Genomic DNA, 21,887 nt, shown 5'->3' with positions numbered 1-21,887 from the left:
GTAAGATTTAAGAAGACCATGTATTAATAAAATAGGGACTAGTAGCCATGAAAAGGAAACAATCTGAGCATGTAAAATTATACTTAGAAATAACACAACAGTAATTCTCACATTTGAAAGGAACTCAGTAAAGACAGCAGACAGAATATTAGATACTGCAGAAAACAGAATCAGCAAATTCGAAGATACAAGAAGTTCTCCCAAAATTCAGAGTAAAAATCTAAAGAGAGAAGATAAATGGGGACTAGATTAAGAAGATGCAATGAATGTTTACGTTAACATTAAGAAGACAGTTTTTAAAAGATGATAAGAAAGGCCAATGAATAAAATTCTAATTTTAAGTCCCAGATTATTTAAACAAAATTTTTGGTTGAGGGAGAAGTACAAAAATAAATCTCTATATCCTATTATCTAGGACAACAAAATATACTCTCAGTCTTGGCCAAAAATAGAGAAATATCAAAAGAAAAAGAAAAGAAGAAAATTTTCCAGAGTTCAATTAAGACTTGAATTTTCAATCTAAAAGGCTCAATTATATTTAAATACTAATTTTTAAAAACTACAATTGAATAGATATTGGTACAATTTCTGAATTTCAAAGATTAAGGAAACTTTCTAGAAATATTTTATCCAGACAGAGAAGAAACAAGTACGTTTCCAACAAAGAAAAGACAATGGGTTTGGCATTAGCTTTTATTCCATAATACTTCAAAGCTAGATGACAAGACTTAAAAGGAAGACTGAAAGAATTCTAAGCAAAAGGACTGTGACTCCTGTGACTCTAGTCAGGTTCATACATAATGGCAATGGAGCCTCTCAGTTATGCAGAACTCATAAAGAAGATGACCCACTTATCCTTCCTCAACCAATTACTCAGTGTTTACCAACAACTGACAATAAAGTCAGAACATAGTTCCAATAATTGAAGAGAGTACAGAAGAAATGAGCAGTAAACAATGAATATGCCTGCAATTAAATTAAAAATAATTGTGGCTAATCTATCACAATCCTGATGTTTATTAAGAAAATAATTTAAGACAGATGATAAGAGAGATCAAGGGCTGAAAACCTGATTTTAAGTCCCAGATTATTTAAACACAAATTACTGCTTGAGGGAGGAGTAGTACAAAACAAATCTCTATCTCTTATTTAATAGGATAACATGATAAATACTTGCATTCTTGACAAAAAGAAACAGAGAAATATCAATTTTACAATGGTGTTAGAATTTAAAGGCAATAATTACTAAAAAGAAATATAACGAACAATAGAATATTTTGGTTTCAGATGAACTGGGTTTGAGTTTCAGCTATCACAAATCATGTGAATTTGGATAAAATATTATCTCTAGGCTTTCATGATTTAATCTACAAAATAAAAATAACTTCTTTGTTACATGATTATTTTGAAATAAAACATATACACAGCCCACTGTCTGACACATGATACATCTGGAGTGTTGGCCATTATTGTTAATAATAAAGGGAAAAAGTTGATAAATATAACAAAAGACAGAAAAGGAAATTAAAAACTAAAGCAAATAACTATATTAAACAGAAAGCAGAAACAGTTCAAAGAAACACCACCAAACATATCAGTTATAATGCTTGAAGATGGGTTAAGTTTTTCTATTGAAAAATAAAGACCCTTAGATAAGACTTTAAAAATACAGCTACTCTGTATGCTGTTTTTGTAAAGACACATGATTCATTCACTCAACAAATATTTGGGTGCTCACTGTGTGCCAGACACTATCTGGGATCTGGGGATATGGTTAGGAAACAAAATACAAACGCTTTGACCATTCAGACATGGAGCGCAGCATAATCTAGAAGGAAGGTTAAAGACTTTCAGGCTGGGACAGGCCTCACCACTTTCAAGAAATGTTAAGCAGATCTATGCAGTGACGCCAGCAAGCAGGGGAGAGGAGGGGAGGAGAGTTCAGAGGGGTAACTGGGACAGGTGGGATAGATTCTATAGAATGTCTGAGGCCTTGTCTGGACTTTGGATTGTAATCTAAATTAGAAGGTGAGGAATTGGAGGGCTCTGGGTATGAGTGATATGATCAAACTTCCTTTCTTTGGAAAGATTATTCTGATTGCTGTATTGAAGGAAAATAAGGCCAATATTGAATGAAGGCTAATAAGAGCGGAGGCAGAGAGACCAGTTAGAAAATTAATGCAATAATCTAGGAAAGATAGGACAGTGGCCTAGATCAGAGTGGTAGCAGTGAAGACAGTAAGTGGTTGACGAGATGTGTTAATTGTTTGGATGCGTAAAATATGAGAAAAAGAGGAGTCAAAGATGACTCCAAGTCTTTTGGCCAGAATACTAGGAAGGATGCGGTTATGAGCAGCTATGGTGGGAACAGTAAGGGAAGAGCAGGTGTGGAGGAGTGTGGTTAGGCAACCAGTTATAGGTGTGTGAAAGCTGAGGTGCTCTTAGGGGGACAGGGAAAAGTAAAAGTAAAAGCCAGTCAGGTATCTGAATCTGGATAGGTCTGACAAAGAAACGTAAGTTCAATAATCATCAGCATATAATGGTACTCAAAGGCATAAAACAGAGCACCCAGAGACCAAATGTAGATGGAGAAGAGAAGTGGAAAGACTGAGGTCTGGAACACATCTTGTTTACAGACAGATGAGATGAGGAGGAGCCAACGAGGAGCATACAGAAAGAATGATAAATGAAATGGAATAAAAAAACAGAAGACCGAGTGGTCTGGGAAGCCCAGGAAGGAAAAAGAGGAGAACGAACAACCATGCCAAGTGCTGCTGACAGGCCAGGGACTGAGAACCAGCCACTGGGTTTAGCAATGAGGAGGTCACTGGTGACTCTGACAAAGGTGGAGTAGCGGGTAGTGGGGATGACTATCTCAGAGGCAGAGTAGAAGAGAGAAAGGGAGAAAAGAAACAGGAGAAGAGAACACACAAAACTTTTTCTAAGGAACTGTAAGAAGAAACAGATTACTGGGAGAGTGAGAGATTCAAAAGACAAATGGGTCAAGAGAGGGTTGTTTTCTTCTTAATGAAAATGACAGGATATTGAGAGAGAGAATATTGCTACAGTGTAATAGATTTTTAAAAATTAAAGGGTAAACAAAAGAAAGCAAAAATTTTAAAAGGGTAACCATATAAGATTAGATAAAGTAGAACTTGAGGTAAACACAATTAAATGGGACAGACATTAACATATATTTGACTAATAAACAATGCAATAGACTAAGAAAGTTTTTAAAATAGTATTCCCCAAAACAATATTGCACCAACGTGAATTTATGTACAAGATTTATAAAAGCTTCAGGTAGATGATCATTTCTTTGCTATTCGAATTGATTTAGACAATAAAAGGAAGGAAAAGATTTCAATTAATTTGAGCAAATTAGCAGAACCCAATACCAAAAACCGACAAGAGAAGGTACAAATTCAAATAAGATTGATACAAAAGGTCCTAAAGGAAATATAAATAGTTTAAATCTAGTAATTTAAGAAAAACAGTTAAAATCCAGGCAGGAATACAAGGATGGTTCAACATAGACAATATGACTATATCATAATGTCATTTAAAAGTAAAAAAAAATTGAAATAATCTCAACAGATGGATGTTATTTACTATAAATTCAATTAATATTCAGATAAAATTATTAACTATGAAAGTATAATGAAGAATATTAATCTGAAACCAACAGCCATCAAAAATCATACATAATAAATCAAGAACAAGAGAAAAATGCCAACTATTATTATATTTCAATGGTGTCCCAGAAATTTTAATCAGTGTAATAAAACAAAAAAAGATATTTTAAAAAGTATAACTGTTAGAAATAAAATCTTCATTTTTGCAAATGATATAGCAATTTACTAGAAAACACAAGAGACTAAAATGAAAATTTATTAAAACAGATTTTTTAAGTTCAGTAAAATGGCAGAATGCCAAAGACATATAAGAATTAAGAGCTTTTTGCAGAATAAATTAGGCAGATTTCTAATTTAAAATTCTATTTATAAAAGTGAGCACCTCCACAAAATCTCTCTAGTGTTTTCCAACAAAAATGTAATATGAGTCACATATGTAATTTTAGATTAGCACAGTTGCCACATAAAAAACATTAAAAATATTTTATATAACACAATAACCCAAAGTATTATTTCAATATATCTAATCGATATTTTTAAATTATTTTTTTCATACTGAATATTCAAATTCTAGTGATTTTTTAGTAGTTAATGAATCTGTTTGTTTGTTGGTACACTTAACAGTATATTTCACATCCTCACTAGCCACCTGTGGCCAACAGCTATTGCATCAGACAGAGCAGCTCTCATAAGCCTAGATGTGTGCCTAAGAACATATGTGCAGAACTTACAAACTTGAAAATGGCAAACCGCTACAGAATACAGGAGATTTCAGTAAGAGGACAAACATATTACCTATTCATAGATTAGAACAGAAATATATGTCTTTGAATACTGATACCACTGTAAAGATATCAATTTTCTCTCCCAGTTATTATATAAATTTAACACAAGCCTAATTGAAATTCCCATAACATTTATGTAGAAGACCTCACAAAAAGATTTCAAAGACTGGAAGTAAAAAGATCAAAGAATATCAAGAAAGTTTTAAAATGACAAGTAAATAAAGATTGGGATTTGCCATATCAGATATTTAAATATCAAATATTTATCATTTATGAAAATTACAACAAGATGATACTGGCAGCTCAGCAAAGAGACTTTAAGAGAGAATTTGGTACAGCATATGACAAAGAGATTGAAAAATAAGTGGGAAATGAATACATTCATAAATACATATTTATAGTATTCAGGCTACTTGTAAAATATATAAAGTTATATTTCTATTTTCTAATGTTCACCAAAATAAGTACTATACAAGTGAAAGGTGTAAATGAAAAACTAAAAAGCAGTAAAGTGATTTAAAAATCTATAGTGCATGTTTGTCTTATTTTAGAGCGAGAAAAGTTTTCTAGGATAGAAATCAAAGAACAAGAACAACAGATTTGGTGATAAAACCATCTATTTATCAAAAGCATAAATAAAAAGGTAATTTTCTAAGTGGTAAAATGATTCCAACAGACATGAATAATAAAATACTAGTACCCTTGATACATAAGTAGCTTTTACAGCTCATTTACAGAACAAGGTGAACAATAAAAAAAAAAAAAAAAGAAGAAAAGACCTAAGGACATAAACAGGCGAATTCCCAGTATAAAATACAAATGGTCACCTATCAAACTGGCAAAAATGAAAAGATGATGAGCATGTCTGATAAAGGTGCAAAGGAATGACTTGGCAGTATGCATGAAATGCCTTAAAAATGTATACAGCCATGCACCACATAACGTTTTAGCCCATGATGTTCCACATAAACAATGGTGGTCCCCTAAGATCAGAATGGAGCTGAAAAATGTCTACCACCTAGTGACATCGTAGCCATCATAATGCAGCAGCATAACACACCACTCACATGTTGGTATAAAGTACATCATGCTTGATAATAAACAATGATGTTACTGGCTTGTATATGTACTAATACTATATTTTTTATAAATATTTCACAGTGTACTCCTTCCACTTATTTATTTATTTATTTATTTTAAAAAAACAAGTTAACTGTGAAACAGCCTCTGGCTGGGAGATATTCCAGAAGAAGGCATTATCATTAAAGGACATGTGTGTTATTGCCCCTGAAGACCTTCAGTGACAGAAGATGTGGAGGTGAAAGATAGTGATATTGATGATTCTGACCCTGGGTGGGCCTGACCTGTGTGATTATGTCTTAAGTTTCAACAAAAATGTTTTAAAAAAATTAAAACAGGAAAAAAAAAAACAGAATAAAGATATAAAGAAAAATATTTTTATACAGTGTACAATGTGTGTGTTTTAAGCTAAGTGTTACAGAAGAGTCAAAAAGTTAAAAAAAATTAAAAAGTTTACAAAGTAAAAACATTACAATAAGCTAAGGTTAATTTATTCTTAAAGAAAAATATTCTTTATAAATTTAGTGTAGCCTACATGTACAGTGTTTATCAAGTCTACAGGAGTGTTCAATAACGTCCTAGGCCTTCACATTTACTCACCACTCACCCACTCACTCAGAGCAAATGCCAGACCTTAAGCTCCATTCATGGTGAGTGCCCTCTACAGGTGTATCATTTTTTTTTGTTTTACACTGTATTTTTACTGTACCTTTTTAATGTTTAGGTACATAAATATCTACCCTTGCATTACAATTGTCTACAGTATTCAGTACAGTAACGTGCAGCACGGTATGGTTTATAGTCTAGAATCAACAGGCCATACCTATGTATGTAGTAGGCTGTACCATCTGGGTTTGTGTAAATACACTCTTTGATGTTTTCACTATGACAAAATCTCCAACAACGTATTTCTCAGAATGCAGCCCTGTTGTTAAGTGACTCATGACTACATATCTTTCCACTTATATGAGGTACCTAGACTAGATAAATTCATAGATGCAGAAAGTAGAATACAGATTACCATGGCCTCGAAGCGAGAGTAAATTAGAAGTCATTTTAATGGGTATGGAGTTTCTGTTTGGGATGATGAAAACATTCTGGAAATGGATAGCAGTGACGGTTATGTGACATCATGAATGTACTTAATGTCACTGAATTGTCCACTTTAAAATAATTAAAATGGTCAATTTTATGTTACGTATATTTTACCAGAATTTCTAAAACTTCCATTGCATGATTATAAAGTTTATTAAACCATTCTCCTATTATTGAATATTTGGGTTCTTTTCCCAAATTTTTAAGCAATTAAAAATAATACTAAGATAAAAAATATATATCCTTTGACTCAGCATTTTTATTTGTGGATATTTATCCTAGGTAATAACTAAGATGTGTAAAGATATGTAGATATGTATTTTCCTCCTGGCATTATCTGTAACAGCAAAAATTCAGAAATCTAAATAACTAACGCATAGGATTAGTCAAATAAATTATAGTGCCAAATGGAAAATTAGAAAGCCATTAAAATATGTACTGCAGAGATATATCTATTTATATTAAGAGGGAAATGATTAAAAATAATATGGTTGGCATGATAAACTTTAAAGGAAGTAAATGTTCGTACGTGCATAAGAAAGTATCTGAAAGAATACATAATGGGGTTTTGCCAGTGGTTAGCTAAGAAAATGAAGTGCCACTGGTTTTTTATGCTCTATTTCCTACTTGTCCATATTTTCTGATTTTTTGGCAATGAACACACACTCTTTTTGTAAAAAGAAAAAAAAGTAATAAAAGAAACTTAATTTTGAATAAAACATAAATAACCCTTCCCAGTTATTTTTCCTTTCTCAGAAGTAACACTGTGCTTTTTTTACTGGACAAAGTTAACCAACTCCCCCACTCAAAAAAAAAAAAAAAGAAGAAGAAGAAGAAATCACAAAATGCCAACTGAATGACTGTCTAAAGCTTTTTATTATATGGAAACAGCCAATAATTTTTCCCCAATCTGAGAAACTGCACATTAGATTATACAAGGATATCCCTTTGGGCTTTTGGTTTGCTTCTTGGTTGACCATAGTAGGTACATTACACAGCAGTAATGAAAATATTTGATATTTTTGCCAGTAAGGTGGGCTTTCTTTTAGAAATGAGGAAGATGATGTCCCTGAAGAGTAAGGCTACACACAAAGTGAGACATTCAAGTATCCCAATGGAACCTAGTAAAATTAGAGCAAGAAAACGGAAAGGCCTTTAAGAGTATCCTAAAAGTTTATGCAGCTGTAGAAGGATTAAAACTGTGAATTTAGAGGTATAGGCAAACAGATCCAATCCTAAAGGCATTTTTGTTTGGGTGTCCCACACATTAAGTTGTAAATCTGAAACAGGAAACTTAAAATCATTAAGGTCACGTATTTATAACATCATATTCAATTAGGTTAGAAAAGTGCAATATCTGTCATCATGTCATAAAAAGATGTGTTTTTCTCTCAGATCTCTTATAAAGAAAAGCTCCCTATATTGTTAAGGATAGGGCTGTTTTCAATCAGTTACAAGGAGCAATTCAATTACTAGATGGTTTAGTGCAGTAACTGACTCCAGACTAATTTAATTTCTTTAGGTCTCTAAAGATCAATTGATCTGATTTGTCCCATCCCCAAAGGCTGTTTATGAAAAATTCAGACTTAAATATCTGGAAATGAAATCCAAAACCTTGGCCAGTTTCACACTACTTAGGTCATCTTGCAAACTTTCAGCTAGTCATGTAAGAGTACCGTCTTTGCCCTCAGACCATTGAAAGCTACTTAGCTTCATGTACATGTGAGTGCTCCCACATCAGGATGCTTATTCAATAAGTGGAAAATGTGGCCGCACGCATTATCAAATCTGCCGTTCTAAAGAGCAGTCAGACTGAGTACCTCCTATCTTGTAAACCCACGTGCAGCTACAGGGCTATTTTTACTCTAGTAGTTTATTAAGATTATGAAACATAGAGTTACATGTGATAAAAGTTGTGAGATGAAATGCTCATAGAACAACATGAAGAACTTGTAATTATTTTACATTTTTAGATTTATAAAATGCTGTCATAAATGCCAGCTTATTTTAGTCTCGGAATAAACCTCAGAGGTAAGCAGGGTTGTTTTTTCCATTTTCTAGATGAAGGAACAGACTCAGAAGTCTACTGACTTCTCCAGGATCACTCACCCAGGAAAAGGCAAAAGTGAGACTCTAACCCATAACTTTTTTTCTCCCAATATATCGTGTGTACCTCCATGGTCTCAGACAGAAAATATGACACACAGTATAAAAACACATCACTACCACCCCACTGTGTCATTGTCTCCATTCTTACTTGCCACCTGAATAAAACTGAGAAAAAGTTCACTTTTAATAATCCCAACTGCATAAACCCAGTCTGCAGCAGGGGTTCGGGCCCTCAGAAAGAGGAAAAGAAAGTCATGCCTAAATGAAGTTGCCTTTTGCAGGTAGACTCCTTTGCTGCGCACACTGCTGGTACCACATTCTCACTGACTTGTGTCCCACCTAATTTGAGAGTTACCACTTGTGCTCTCTCTGCACTTTAAAATGGATTTTCAATCCCAAGCTCAAGTTTTGTTTCCTGATCTCAACACCTCCAGCCACTTGTCAAGCTCTCCAACTATTTAATCTTTCTTTTCTGCTCAGATCCCATAGTTTCTGCTCAACATTCAGCCTCTCCTGCTAACTCATTTGCTTCCCTGCTGAGCCTCTAAGTCTGCCCCCACCAAATCAAACCTCCATCTCACATTCTGCCATTTGGGAAGACTTACGAAGGCTGAGAGAAGGGTTGCTAAAATATATAATTATCTCTTAATTTGAGTTGCCAAGATAGGTTACACAGAAGTGTTGATGTCAGGAGATGTGGCTATGTAGGTAACAAAGAGTGCAGCAGAAACGTGTAGCAATTAGTAGGGAAATTATACAAAGATGTAGAGATAAAGTAAACAAGTGGTTCTAGTAGCTAGGGAACCTCCCCCATCAATGAAGACATTGGGCCACATAAAAGAATTAGTGTGTTTAAGAAATGCAAATAATCAATTAGGTTTAAAAATCTTCTCTTTGAAAAACAATTTTTGATATTCATATGAGGCAAAGTATGTATCTCTATATATTCATTATCTATCACCTTGATGGTCTCAAACTGCATGAACCATTTTAATTGAGTAAACAGTAGGGTAAGTTACAGGCACATAATTGTCACTTATCGTCTTAGAGGTCCTGAGACCTGCCTGATGTCTCTTCCATTAAATATAAGCAATCTACTATATTGGTAAAATTATATGACCTTGAATTAAATTACATCTCCTTGTTTCAAAATTCCAAACTACCTTTACATTCTCTGTGTTAGCAAACATATCCACTTGGGAAGGTAAAAGGCTATCACAGTTCTGTTTCTCTACAGACTGCCACTCATTGAGACAAGAAGCTTAAGAATGTCAAGAGAACTGTCTTTAATAACAATGAAGCCCTATTTTTTTATGGTGGAACAAATGTCCTGACCAAAGAAACCATTTCACTCAGAAATTAAGCATATAATAGATCCAGTCACAGTAGCTATCAGACTTAAGCAGTTTCATATGTACAAGGAATAGGGTACAGAGAATAGAAGACTATATATAGTAAGGTTATGATTCTCTAGTGTTGAAAGGAGTGTTCTTACAAACTCCTTCTTTTCTTGATCTTATCTGAACAAGAAAGTAAACAGAAAATTCTCATTACCTCTCAATGTCAGTGAGCCTGGAGGAGTCCCGGAATCCTTTGGCAAAAGGATTGCTATCTATTTTCAGCTTGGTTATCTGGAAAGAATGGGTACAAAACATTATCATTCGTGAGGTCAAGCAAGTAAAATCTCCATAGCACACCAAGAATATCTTAATGTCTCTCAGTGTCGTGATAATGGTGGAAAGTGCTACACAAGTTCACAAGAGGGACAAATCCCAGCCAGGTGGGATGGTGGGAAAGGCCTCAGAGAGAAGGAGGTATTGAGGACAGGCTAGAGGTTGAAAGACGGATACAGTTAGGGATGGGAGCCTTTGAGGCAAAAGTAGATGTGAAATGGGGTGTGCAGTATTTAATATATTATATAATATGTCAAAGGCCAAGGCTGAAGAGAGGAATGTAAGAACTGCCTAAATAAGTTATGCAGAATTCCAGCACTGATAGGGAATGGGGAACGAAAGTAAGAATGCGGTCTCATTTTTTGTTAGTACTGTGAGTACATATACATACCATAATAGATAAAAGATAAAATGGCCAATAATAGCCTCATGTTCAATATGATATTGGTATACATGACATAAAACCTTCCAAATATAAATTTCCTCCTATCCTCCTTTCCATTTGACTAAATCAGAATCAAATTAGCCCATCTTCTGTTATCCTTCCATGCAATGTTATTTATAAATTCTATGTTTATACGGAAAAATACATTCTAATAATAATCACAGTCTGAAATATTAAATGTCCATGCTGTGGTATTCAGAATTCCCATAGTATTACTATTAGTGTAGAAAGCTCCATTAAATCATATGTACAATGCCTCCGAAAAAGAATACATTAAGTTGCAATGAAAAAATAAAGGAAACACTGATTAAAAGATACTCAACATGGAAAATATCAGAACTGTTAGAGCTGAAAGGAAGCTGAAAGACCATCTAGCCCATGGTCTCATCTGACAGATAATCACACAGAGACTCAAAGAGCACAAGGGCCGAGATGCAGCCGGTCAGTAACTGAATTAGAACTAAGAAAACCTTTAAGGAGTCATAGCTCCTCAGTATCAAAATTAGAACCCATGTTCATCTTTAGAGAGAACTGCATGCAAAAGATTCTTAACAGGGGAAAAAAAAACAATTACAGGCATGTCTTCTTTTTCAGAGTAAGGAGTACACAATCAAAACAGATAGTTTGAAATACTCTTGCCAAAAAACAACTTTCCCCCCCATCAGAGTACATCTACAGAACATTTTAAACAGTTATGAAGAATTTTTTTCATTTCAAAAGAAATGTGTTTTTTTCTTTTCCATGGCTTCTGAATGGGATCTAAAACAATGCACAAGCTGCAAAGACGCTATTTATACCTCACTTAAAATAAAACCCTGCATACTAACCCAGCCAGAGAGACTCCTCTATCAATAACACTGGCAAATTAGAAGATTAACTCTTTGATAATATTACCTTTTAAAAACATTTGCCACTGCCTCAGAAATGCTCATTTCTAGCCCATGAACATTCACTGTCAAGCTCCTAAAGAAAATCACTAAGCTACGAGCATTGGTAAACAGGGAAGCAAAGATGCCACATAAATAAGAAACGTGTTCTCGTGGACAGCAATAGCTAAAGCATGTAGATGAAGACATAGACCAGAAAGGCTTTATAGAGAACCTTCTCTCACTCACAGCTACCACTCTCTGAATAATCTTGTTTCATCCATTCATTCCAACTAGGGCTCATTTTTGAAGGTCAGTTTTGGGAGGGAAGGAGAAAAATTCTATTTGTTTGAAATAAATTATAAACATCTTCTAAAGTCCAGGCAATCAACATAGTCTACAATTACAAATACCGACAAGATTTTAAAATCCTCCAGGACACGTGCTATGTCTCTTAGTAATGAACAACAATACTTAAAATACGTTCTATTTCTGAAGTGCTTTATAGTTCATTAATATGCTTTCTCAATAATTCATCAGTAAATAATGAGGATTAATCACCACGCACATGCACTGTGCTAGATGTCGGATGACACACACAGCTAATCAGAGCCAGAGCTGGCTCTAAACGTCGCTAAAGAAGGTGACACCAACTCCAATGTATGGTTAGAGACATTAAGGGTAAATCAAACCCACATGAAAATTTCAAACTGAAACTGTGAGGTGAAGCAATAAAGGTAAGGCTACCTTCAAATAGCACATTTATAAAATTGAAAAGTAAACAGGCTTGGCAACGGATAAAATTTTCTACAGATAACAACAGATAATATATCTGATGAAAAACTCATTTTGAAAGTTATTTTTATAGCCATCTCTCTAAGATATGAATTGTACCAAGCTTTTTCTGAGTCTTTACAAACTAAAAGGGTAGACAGTATTATCTATCTGTTCTAATGATTAAAGGTGGACTTTTGACATACTTTACTTCTGAAAAGAATTTTGAAAATCAGATTTCTTGTTCTTTTTCCAAAATGTAAAAACTATTGTCTCAGAATATAATTGAGAAGTTACCTTAATTTCTTCGGTGCTCTAATACCACAGAAAATATATACTCTCAAAACACGTGTTTCTCAATTAGTGTGTCACCATATCTAATAATACTGCCATACTTTGAGCAAAGAAGTAACTTAAATTCAACATGCGTTTTCAGATTTCTTTAAATTTTCTCTCATTATGAGGATTATCTACTTCTAACATCATTTTAATCCAGCTTTCATAATCCCCAGTAGTATCAATAGTAATTTCTTTACATTTTGATATAACTTCAAGCTTCAGGAAAGTTGCAAGAATAGTATAAAGTGCTCTTATACTCCCAGATTTACCAATTCGCTACAGCAATTATTTAATTTTAGTGCACTAATTAGAAAAAGCATTCAAAACAATTGCTTTCTCTATTTCCATTTAATCTAATTCTAGGAAAAATAATTGCTTTTGAACATGAGAGCAGAAAAAATCTGAATGGATCTATTATCACTAAAATTGTGTGCGGGCTCTGGATTGATGATACACATTCCTGAACAGCTTTTATGGGGTATTAATAATTAGCAGCACAGAGGTTGCGGATTAAACTTCTTTGTGAGCCCACCACATTCCTTGTAGCCCACCGTCACTATGCTCTGAACCTACTTGAGTGTCCATAATCAGAACCCCACAAATGTTTGTTGAGCTTTACCTCAAGAACAAGCACAGTCAGAAATATGATCTTAACTCTTCACCAATTATGAACTAAATGAAACCATGACTTTACAGGAAAAGCATTTCATTTTTTAAATTTTAAGATAAAATAATTTTTAAATAGTAAAATTTTAACATTCTAGGTAATCATACATTTTAAAAGGTCAGACATAGAGTTTATGCCACAATATTTAAATAAAAAGCCAGTAGTTGTAAAGAAATTCATTTCTGATGGTGTAGTTTTACATCTCTTTATGAAATTTGGGATAACTGAAAAAATAGCACACTAGAGAACTGATGAGGGAAAGCAGTTGGGTTACAGACAGTGATTTCAGCTGGACACCATTTCATTCATGTCTGAACAGGGGATGTCTGCAGCTTGTAATGCTGTTGAACAAATCACCTTGATCAAAGGTAATCCTAAAAGAAGTATCAAAAATGAATCAACTGCCAAATATTGTATGTACAGAAACCAGAAGTATGGCTTCCTTATAACTCAAAAAATCTTAAGAGCAGCAATGTTTCTCACTTTTTCAAGAGAAAACACTAACAAGTAAGGTTAGTAGTATGTGCTTAAGAAATGCTGCTGTTTAGTGTGTGTCTACGTATATCCAAATGACTAATTCAGTCCAAACACAACCCTACTTTTTCACATATTTAAATAACACAGAATATAACACAATTTCTAACCAGAATGTTCACTCTTTCAGCATCTCTATTACCTGTAAATAAATGTGTGGAGGGCAGGTTTTGACACTACCTGCTGTGCAAAAGAGAAGGAGACCTTTTGCAGTAGTTATTCTGTATAGTATCACTGGACTCTGAATTCAGCTAGGGTTCCCAGCCACAAGGTAAAATTGGCCCTCAGAGACCATTTCTCCAATTATCAGGAAAATATCTGACCAAAGGCATTTAAAAATGAAACCTGACCTACACTTCAACTCTACAGCAATGGTCTGCCTGCTCAAAAACAACGCATGACCTTTAAATCTTAAATTATAAAATAGTTTGTTGAAAGTGTAATGTATTTAGCTTTCATCCAATAATGTAAAGAAATGCAATCATTCCCTTGCAAAAACCAGAGGAAGAAATAGCAAATAAAAGGTCCTATTTTCATTACTTATAAATGAAACTACCAGGCCCAATAAATGAGAAATTTTTTCACAAATTGTTTTGGAAATTGTGACTTAAATTCTAACAGACATAAAAATAGCACTCACGTCCAAAGTTTAAGATATATGAAAGTGGTCCTAAATGTGAATTTTTAAGTCTTTCTCTCTTTTCTCCTCCCTCTTTGTTCTTTGTATGTGAAAAAATTATAATACTATACTTGGTATATATTTACTTTATTTCCTATATATTTTTATGTGATAGGCTGTTATATGCTGTAGGATATATTATTATATGCTACAGGAAAATTACTACATAAACTTGGTAGAGCAGTGAAGTCACAGTAGAAGGTAAGAAGGCTTCAAAAGGGTCAAGGATAACTTTAGAAAATGGCACAGGACTAATGAAAATGCTAACCTGCAAATTTATTGATTCACTTGCACATGTTTATTGAGCACCTACATGAGGTATTTTGATTGGTCTTATGAGGTTTAGAAAGCATTTGCAAAACTGGCCTGTTAGGATACCAAATCAAATTGTTGACTATTAAATGGATTTTTATTTTAAAGGCATATGGCTACGGGTTTAAAAAAGGATATAGAGGAATAAATTCAGACATAGCAGGATCTATGAGGAAATTAATTCTGAATTTAGTCATTGCCATTGTGGTTACTCAGCAATGAGATGATATGACATACTAATCATATCAGTATTTATACTTGATGCAAGAAAGAAAAGCTGGGCACTGATGGCTGGATTTTGATCCCATTTATGATATTAATTAGAAATAAACCTTTGAAAGGAGCAACTTGTGTTGGAATGTGTGTTTATTAGTATCTTCACCAATCTTCATTAGCTATATTTTCAAATTCAGTGTTTGATGACATTGTCAGGGGTCACTTCCCTGGCCTTGCAAATCTATCATCATGCCACCAAAAAGGAAGATTTAAAACCCTGAAGATCAAAACCTCATGCTGGTTCTGTCACTTACCAGGTTTGTGACCTTGGGTGAATGTCTTAAGCACTCTGACCTCAGTTTCTTGTTCTACAAAATGGGACTCATGGGGTGTTCTTCAAGGCCTCAGCGTCAGAATTAAATGACATGTTTAGAAAAAAATGTGGAAAGATTTTTCTAAATTAAAAGTAATAAATCCAAACCACAAATTTTAGCTGGATCCTAATTCAGAGGGGGTTTAGGGGCAGTGGGTCTATCCTGAAATTTTTTTTTTTTTTTTTTTTTTTAGACAGAGTGTCACTCTTGTTACCCAGGCTGGAGTGCAATGGCACGATCTCGGCTCACCGCAACCTCCGCCTCCTGGGTTCAGGCAATTCTCCTGCCTCAGCCTCCTGAGTAGCTGGGATTACAGGCACGTGCCACCATGCCCAGCTAATTTTTTTTGTATTTTTAGGAGAGATGGGGTTTCACCATGTTGACCAGGATGGTCTCGATCTCTTGACCTCGTGATCCACCCGCCTCGGCCTCCCAAAGTGCTGGGATTACAGGCTTGAGCCACCGCGCCCGGCCTGAAATTTTTAATATAAATGGAATATTAGGTTACATAAAGAACAAATTCTTATAAATTTTTTTAGCTGTGATGAAGATATTGAGATTACAAGAATAATGTCCTAATTGTCAGAATAGGCTTACGGAGTGTTTAGAAGTGTCATGAGGCACGCAACTTAGTTTCAAAAAGGGAGGGAAGAAAATGGGAAGGAAGGAGGAAAGTCCATACGCAGATAGAGAGGAAGTGGGAGGGAGAGAAAATTTTGAAAAAAAGCAAATTTGGCAAAATGTTCATTGTTGAATCTGGGTGTAAGGCATGTGAGGTTCATTTTACTATTTGTCTAGTTTTTTACATGTCTGAAATTTGTTCTAAATAAAAAAAATTGACTGGAAAAACAAGAATTAAATGAGAAAATGTTATTAAAGATGTGGCTCCAGTTGGATGCAGCAAATACTAGCAGATATTCTGACCTCCCATTTAGGATGATCATCATTGTGTTACACTTGCTGATGTGTGGTGTGAGCAGCACATTTGTTAAAAAAAAAAAAAAAAAAAAAAAAAAAAAGAGCCTAAAGCGTTGATGCACTCTAAGAAGGATGTCTCAGAGCCTATCAGGGCCAAGAGCTGAGGGGAGGTGAAGTTCTTTCCTTTGTGAACACCAGGCACTCACAGCTTAGAGGGCGAGGGCACTCCCTCTTGAATCTTAACCACCTGGATTCAGATCTGCAATGGGAGGAGCAAGGTCACTTCAGATGACTTATTTAACTGGTGCCTCAATTACCCCAACTGTATGATGCTGAATAAAAATACTATTGTTCCTATCTCACGATATTATTGACAAGATCAAATATGATTATGAATTGAGATGGTGTCTTGCACATAGTAAGTACCCAAATGTTAGCTATTATAATTTGTATTATGTAAATAGGACCCTCCTAGTCCTCCTCCATGATATGAGAGGTCCCACCAACACTTAGGCAGCCTTGCTCTCTCACCTGTTAAACCAAATCTCAGCCATTTTACTTTAAAGTTTATTAGAAACTTTATTTTTTGTTTGTCTCTATAATTTTCACTATAAAGAAATAAAGAAGAAAAACTACCTCTTCTTGCTTTGGCCCGCTTTAAAGAGAATTATGACAAAAGCAATGAGGTTTCACATGACAAGTGTCTATGTCATTCTCAAACATCAATAAGATTTCTTAAGTTAGTATAGATTTAAATTGTTATAATATATTAGCATGATATATATTATAAAAGCTATAAAACTAATTAGTATAAAATGATGAAATGTTTTCAGAATCTTTTTGGAGCCTATGACATTCGCATTCCACATGCCCTCAAATAAATCAAAAACAGGACTGCTAGTTTCAGTGTTCCAGATTCTCAGAGAAACAGCACTAGTGCTTCAGGCCTTTATGGGCCTCCATCTATCCCCCAACTTTTGGCTTGGGCATTCTCTGAATGTTTCCAATCCTATGTTATCAACTTGGAGATAATCAAAGGCTACAATACTTGCCTTTATTATAAGATGATTAGCATGATAACAATTATGCATTAATTTATCTATCTCATTAAGTAATATGTCACTAAAATTTTAAAATCCAAATGGTGACAAATTCTCTTTTGACATTTTTGAGATAGCCCAATCATAGCCACATGCCTTATTTACAGAGCACCTGACAAGCTTCCAAAGGCTTGTTTAGAACAAGCCTACACAGACCACTATATTTGATCTTCATAGCAATCCCCTAAAGTTGTCTGGTCAGTTCTTGGTCCTAATATATATGTAAGGAAATGAGCAGCCACTGGTGAAATGAAATCTACTCAAAGTTGTACAGAAATCCGAGGAGAGTAAGCCTTACACAACCACTCTGGCCTTCTGCCCACATCCCTTTTCCTGGCTTCTATTATCTCATCTGCGTGGGGCTACCTTGTGATGTCAGTTTCATATTGCCTTTCCCGAGAGGTTCCACACCACCTCACTTCCAGGTGACCGACCTCCTCTGGACTCTGAGTCATCTACCAGGCAGTGTCTATAACTAATCACTCAGAACCCCAAACCCAACAATATCAATACAAGAGGAGAGCAGTAGTCCTGGCTACCTATGCCCAATGCAATAAACGCAAGATACAAAGACACAGAGAGTCTATGAACAACTTAATGTATCAAGTAAAATGAGCATGTGACTTCCTTTTACATTGAAGTCTATGAAAAGGAATTCTACTTCTGATTCTTTCTGACGCAAAGAAGTTACTTACCCTCTCTTAGCTTTAGTTTCCTCACCTATTGGAATGTTAGTACTGCTACAGCCCTTCAAGCTTACATTGGGCACAAAAGAAGAAAATGCATAGGAAGTGTCTATCACAGTATATGGCCCTTAGTATGGCCTTGATAAATATTTACTAAGCTGGAATAAGTCATATGGATGAAGAAATGCATTTATTTCATTTTTTTTAATTTATTTTATTATTTTTTTTTGAGGTGGAGTCTCACTTTGTCCCCCAGGCTGGAGTACAGTGGTGCCATCTCTACTCACTGCAATCTCTGTCTCCCAGGTTCAAGTTATTCTCCTGCCTCAGCCTCCCAAGTAGCTGGAATAACAAGCACTTGCCACCACACCTGGCTGATTTTTGTATTTTTAGTAGAGGCGGGGGTTTCACCATGTTGGCCAAGCCGGTCTCGAACTCCTGATCTCAAGAGATCCGTCCACCTTGACCTCCCACAGGTCAAGATCTCAGATTTTTTCAGATTTGGGAATTTTGCATTATACTTACAGGTTAAGCATCCGTAATCCATAAATCTAAAATCTGAAATGCTCCAATGAGCATCTCCTTTGAGTGTCATGTCAGTGCTCAAAAACTTTCAGATTTTGGAGCATTCAGATTTTGAGTTTTTGGATTAGGGATATTCAACCTGCATATAACTCAATAATACAAATTAGATACGTTGATATTAAATATACAACACCTTACATAAATACATATGGCAGTTTACTATCTAAAAAGACATTTAAAATCGTTTTACTAAAATTATCTCAACCTAAATTATAGCTGAATAAACCTCACAAAATATCTAAAGTATAAGCAGTTTGGGCAGTTGGAGAGAATATGTATGTTTAATTCAGCAGAAAAACTGAACTTTTAAGTTTTAGAAGCAACAACAACATGGTTATGCATGTTACCAGGAGGAGGAAAAGGAGGCAGGTAACTTTCTGGAGAAGAAAATGTGAGAAGGCAGATTGGCGCAGGTGTGGGTGGGGAAGTGGGCAGTTAAAAATCTGACCCATCATATAAAGATTCTAGAAAATATAGTGTAATACACAGTCACTCAACACACTCTTAAAGGTCATAGCACTGAAACTCAATAGCTCTCTGCAAAGTGAACATCCATTTTGAGTACTGGGATATCTCTTCTCTCCAAGAAATATAAGAACTTCCTAAATCCTTCTCTTATGCAGGAACTAAATTGTGAACCATACACTTACCAGTTGATTCTGGTAGGCTGTGACTGCCGTAAAAACTGTTTCTGGAAAGATAAAAGTTCTAAATTCTTCAGACTTCAGGTTGAGCAATGAGGCTGTGTGGTCTTTCTTCTTAATGATGTGTACCCTTGGCTGGTACTTATGCATTGAGTTCAAAATTATCTACAACAGAAAGATGGGAAGTACTGAACTTTACGTACTTACACTGCTAAACAGGCCAAATTACAGCAAGACAAGAAAGAATCAAAGCATCTACAATTTCAAAGTCAATTTTAAGATACAGATCTACCCTCTCCAGCCTCAAGGCAAATCATTTTCACAAGATACTGCAGAGTCATTGTTGTGAATCACATTTTGCCACAACAACTGCAGATCACACAGGCCTTTCTAAAATGATAGGGGAGGGGTCATCTGAAGGATAAGTTTTATTTAATTTTTAAAATCAAGTCTTTTAAATACTTTGGTTTGCTAGTCTAGTTAGACCAAAGGACACATGTCTAAATTTTCTAAAATAAGAAATCATACATTCTAAGAGACCAGATTATTTATGGAGAAAAATATAAAAGAGTTTAGAAAAGCAGTGTGGTGTTAGGCAAACTTGGGTTAAAATTTTGAATCTGTCAGTTTCTAGTCCTTTAATCCTGAACCATGTGATTTCGTCTCTCTAATTCCTAGTTTTCTCATATGCAAAAATGGTACTAACCTCATAAGGCTGGCACAGAGAAAACAGGAAGTGCTCAGTAAATATGAACTGTATTATTAGTAGTAATAGAAGGAGTATTTATGACAGCTTCCTTGATTTCCAACTCCGTTATTGAACCAAATCTGAATCATGATAGCCATCTTCCATTCTGTAGCTAGTAAACGTTGCCAAGTACTTCAAAATCATAAACACACCCTTGTTAACAAGGCAGCCAATAGACAGTATTTTTCACATATCTTTATATATGTATATAAAATTGTGTTTTAGGTTTTGGGGTACATGTGAAGAACATGCAAGATTGTTGCATAGGTACATGCATGGCAGTGTGGTTTGCTGCCCTCCTCCCCATCACCTATTCACCTATATCTGGCATTTCTTCCCATGTTATCCCTCCTCAACTCCCTACCCCCCGCTGTCCCTCCCGTAGTATCTAGGCAATAAAATTCAATTTCCAATATAAAAGGTTTTCCACATCTCCCCTCCTGCCATTCAGATAGCTATGTAAGTCTGCAAAATTTGGGGGTATGTCTTTCCGGGGATAAGAGAGGTTACATTGTATGCCCTCCTCTCCAAGGAGCTGGCAGAGAGCGTGACTCTCAGGAGACATCCAATAAACAGCATGGCAGGACCAATGGCACTCTATGCTGGTTGCTGCTGCTAATAATGCAACTGATGGCTCCCTGGCTTTCTTGGCTAACCTGGGTGTGGGGCATGAGTGTTTCTGCTGATTGACTTCAGCAGAATTAAATAAATACTAGTCACTGTGGGATAACTGATATATAATCAGTCTCCTTCTGTGCTGAGACGCAAGCTAACCTAAACTTACAGGGCATTCACTGGGATTGAATTTTGAACACGCTGTCTTTTTATGATCCCAAACTGGAACAGGAATAACTGAAATAAATGGTGTCTTTAAATAAATCAAAATAACATTTTAAAATGATCATATGATCTCTTTGTACAAAGCATTTATTTCAAGGATTTCAAGCTTTTGATAGTCATAAAACTTGAATAAAGTTGAAGCAGTAAAAGCAAACATTTTCCTCCTGTCACTGATATAAGAAAAAAGCAACATTCATCCTATATTCTGAGAAGATAAGAAGAATTTTCAAATACCCATCCACCTATATATACAAATACCAAAATGGAACAAGCAGTAAGCTTTAAATAAGCCACTTCTTTCCCCACTTCCACCACCTGAAGGTTAATTTCCTTTGGGAAGGTTACTGGACTGACTCAGACCCCAGACTCAGCCACTAAGACCTCAGGGCTCCCTGACTCTACTCAAGCTCTCCTGCGACTTGAGGGCTAAGGAACACTAACAGAAATGTGGCCTCTGCTTCACTCAAGAAATAATTCTTGAGAATAACAAAGTTTCCTTTTCTGAAACTAAAAATGTGTCTGTAAGAGAGGCTTCTTCAGAATCTATGCAAAGAAGTTAGCTAAACAACACAGGATCTAACAATCTTTCCTTGTATTAATAGTTTTCAGAACACACTAATTCTGTTGATAAAGGGTTATATTAAATATAATTTTTTTTTTTTTTGAGACAAGGTCTTGCTCTGTCACCAGGGCTGAATTGCAGTGGCACAACCACAACTCACTGCAGTCTTCATCTCCCAGGCTCAAGTGATCCTCCCACCTCAGCCTCCGGAGTAGCTGGGA

General features: G+C 35.2%; 1 protein-coding gene across 2 annotated transcripts in view; it reads right to left on the bottom strand.

Annotated features, from left to right (window-relative positions):
- TBX20 (T-box transcription factor 20) overlaps positions 1-21,887 on the bottom strand; it is a 51,580-nt gene that overhangs the window by 18,700 nt on the left and 10,993 nt on the right. For both annotated transcript variants that reach the window (XM_003930735.4, XM_074379830.1), the window contains exons 5-6: positions 19,523-19,681; positions 10,259-10,335 (exon numbers count right to left, since the gene is read on the bottom strand). In XM_003930735.4, coding sequence (XP_003930784.2) covers positions 10,259-10,335; positions 19,523-19,681 — 236 coding nt within the window. The remainder of the gene's footprint in view (positions 1-10,258; positions 10,336-19,522; positions 19,682-21,887) is intronic.

The sequence above is a fragment of the Saimiri boliviensis genome, chromosome 10 (assembly GCF_048565385.1).
Source record: "Saimiri boliviensis isolate mSaiBol1 chromosome 10, mSaiBol1.pri, whole genome shotgun sequence".
Taxonomy (NCBI): domain Eukaryota; kingdom Metazoa; phylum Chordata; class Mammalia; order Primates; family Cebidae; genus Saimiri; species Saimiri boliviensis.
The sequence above is the reverse complement of the archived record's forward strand: the minus strand, read 5'-3'. Positions and strand labels throughout refer to the sequence as shown.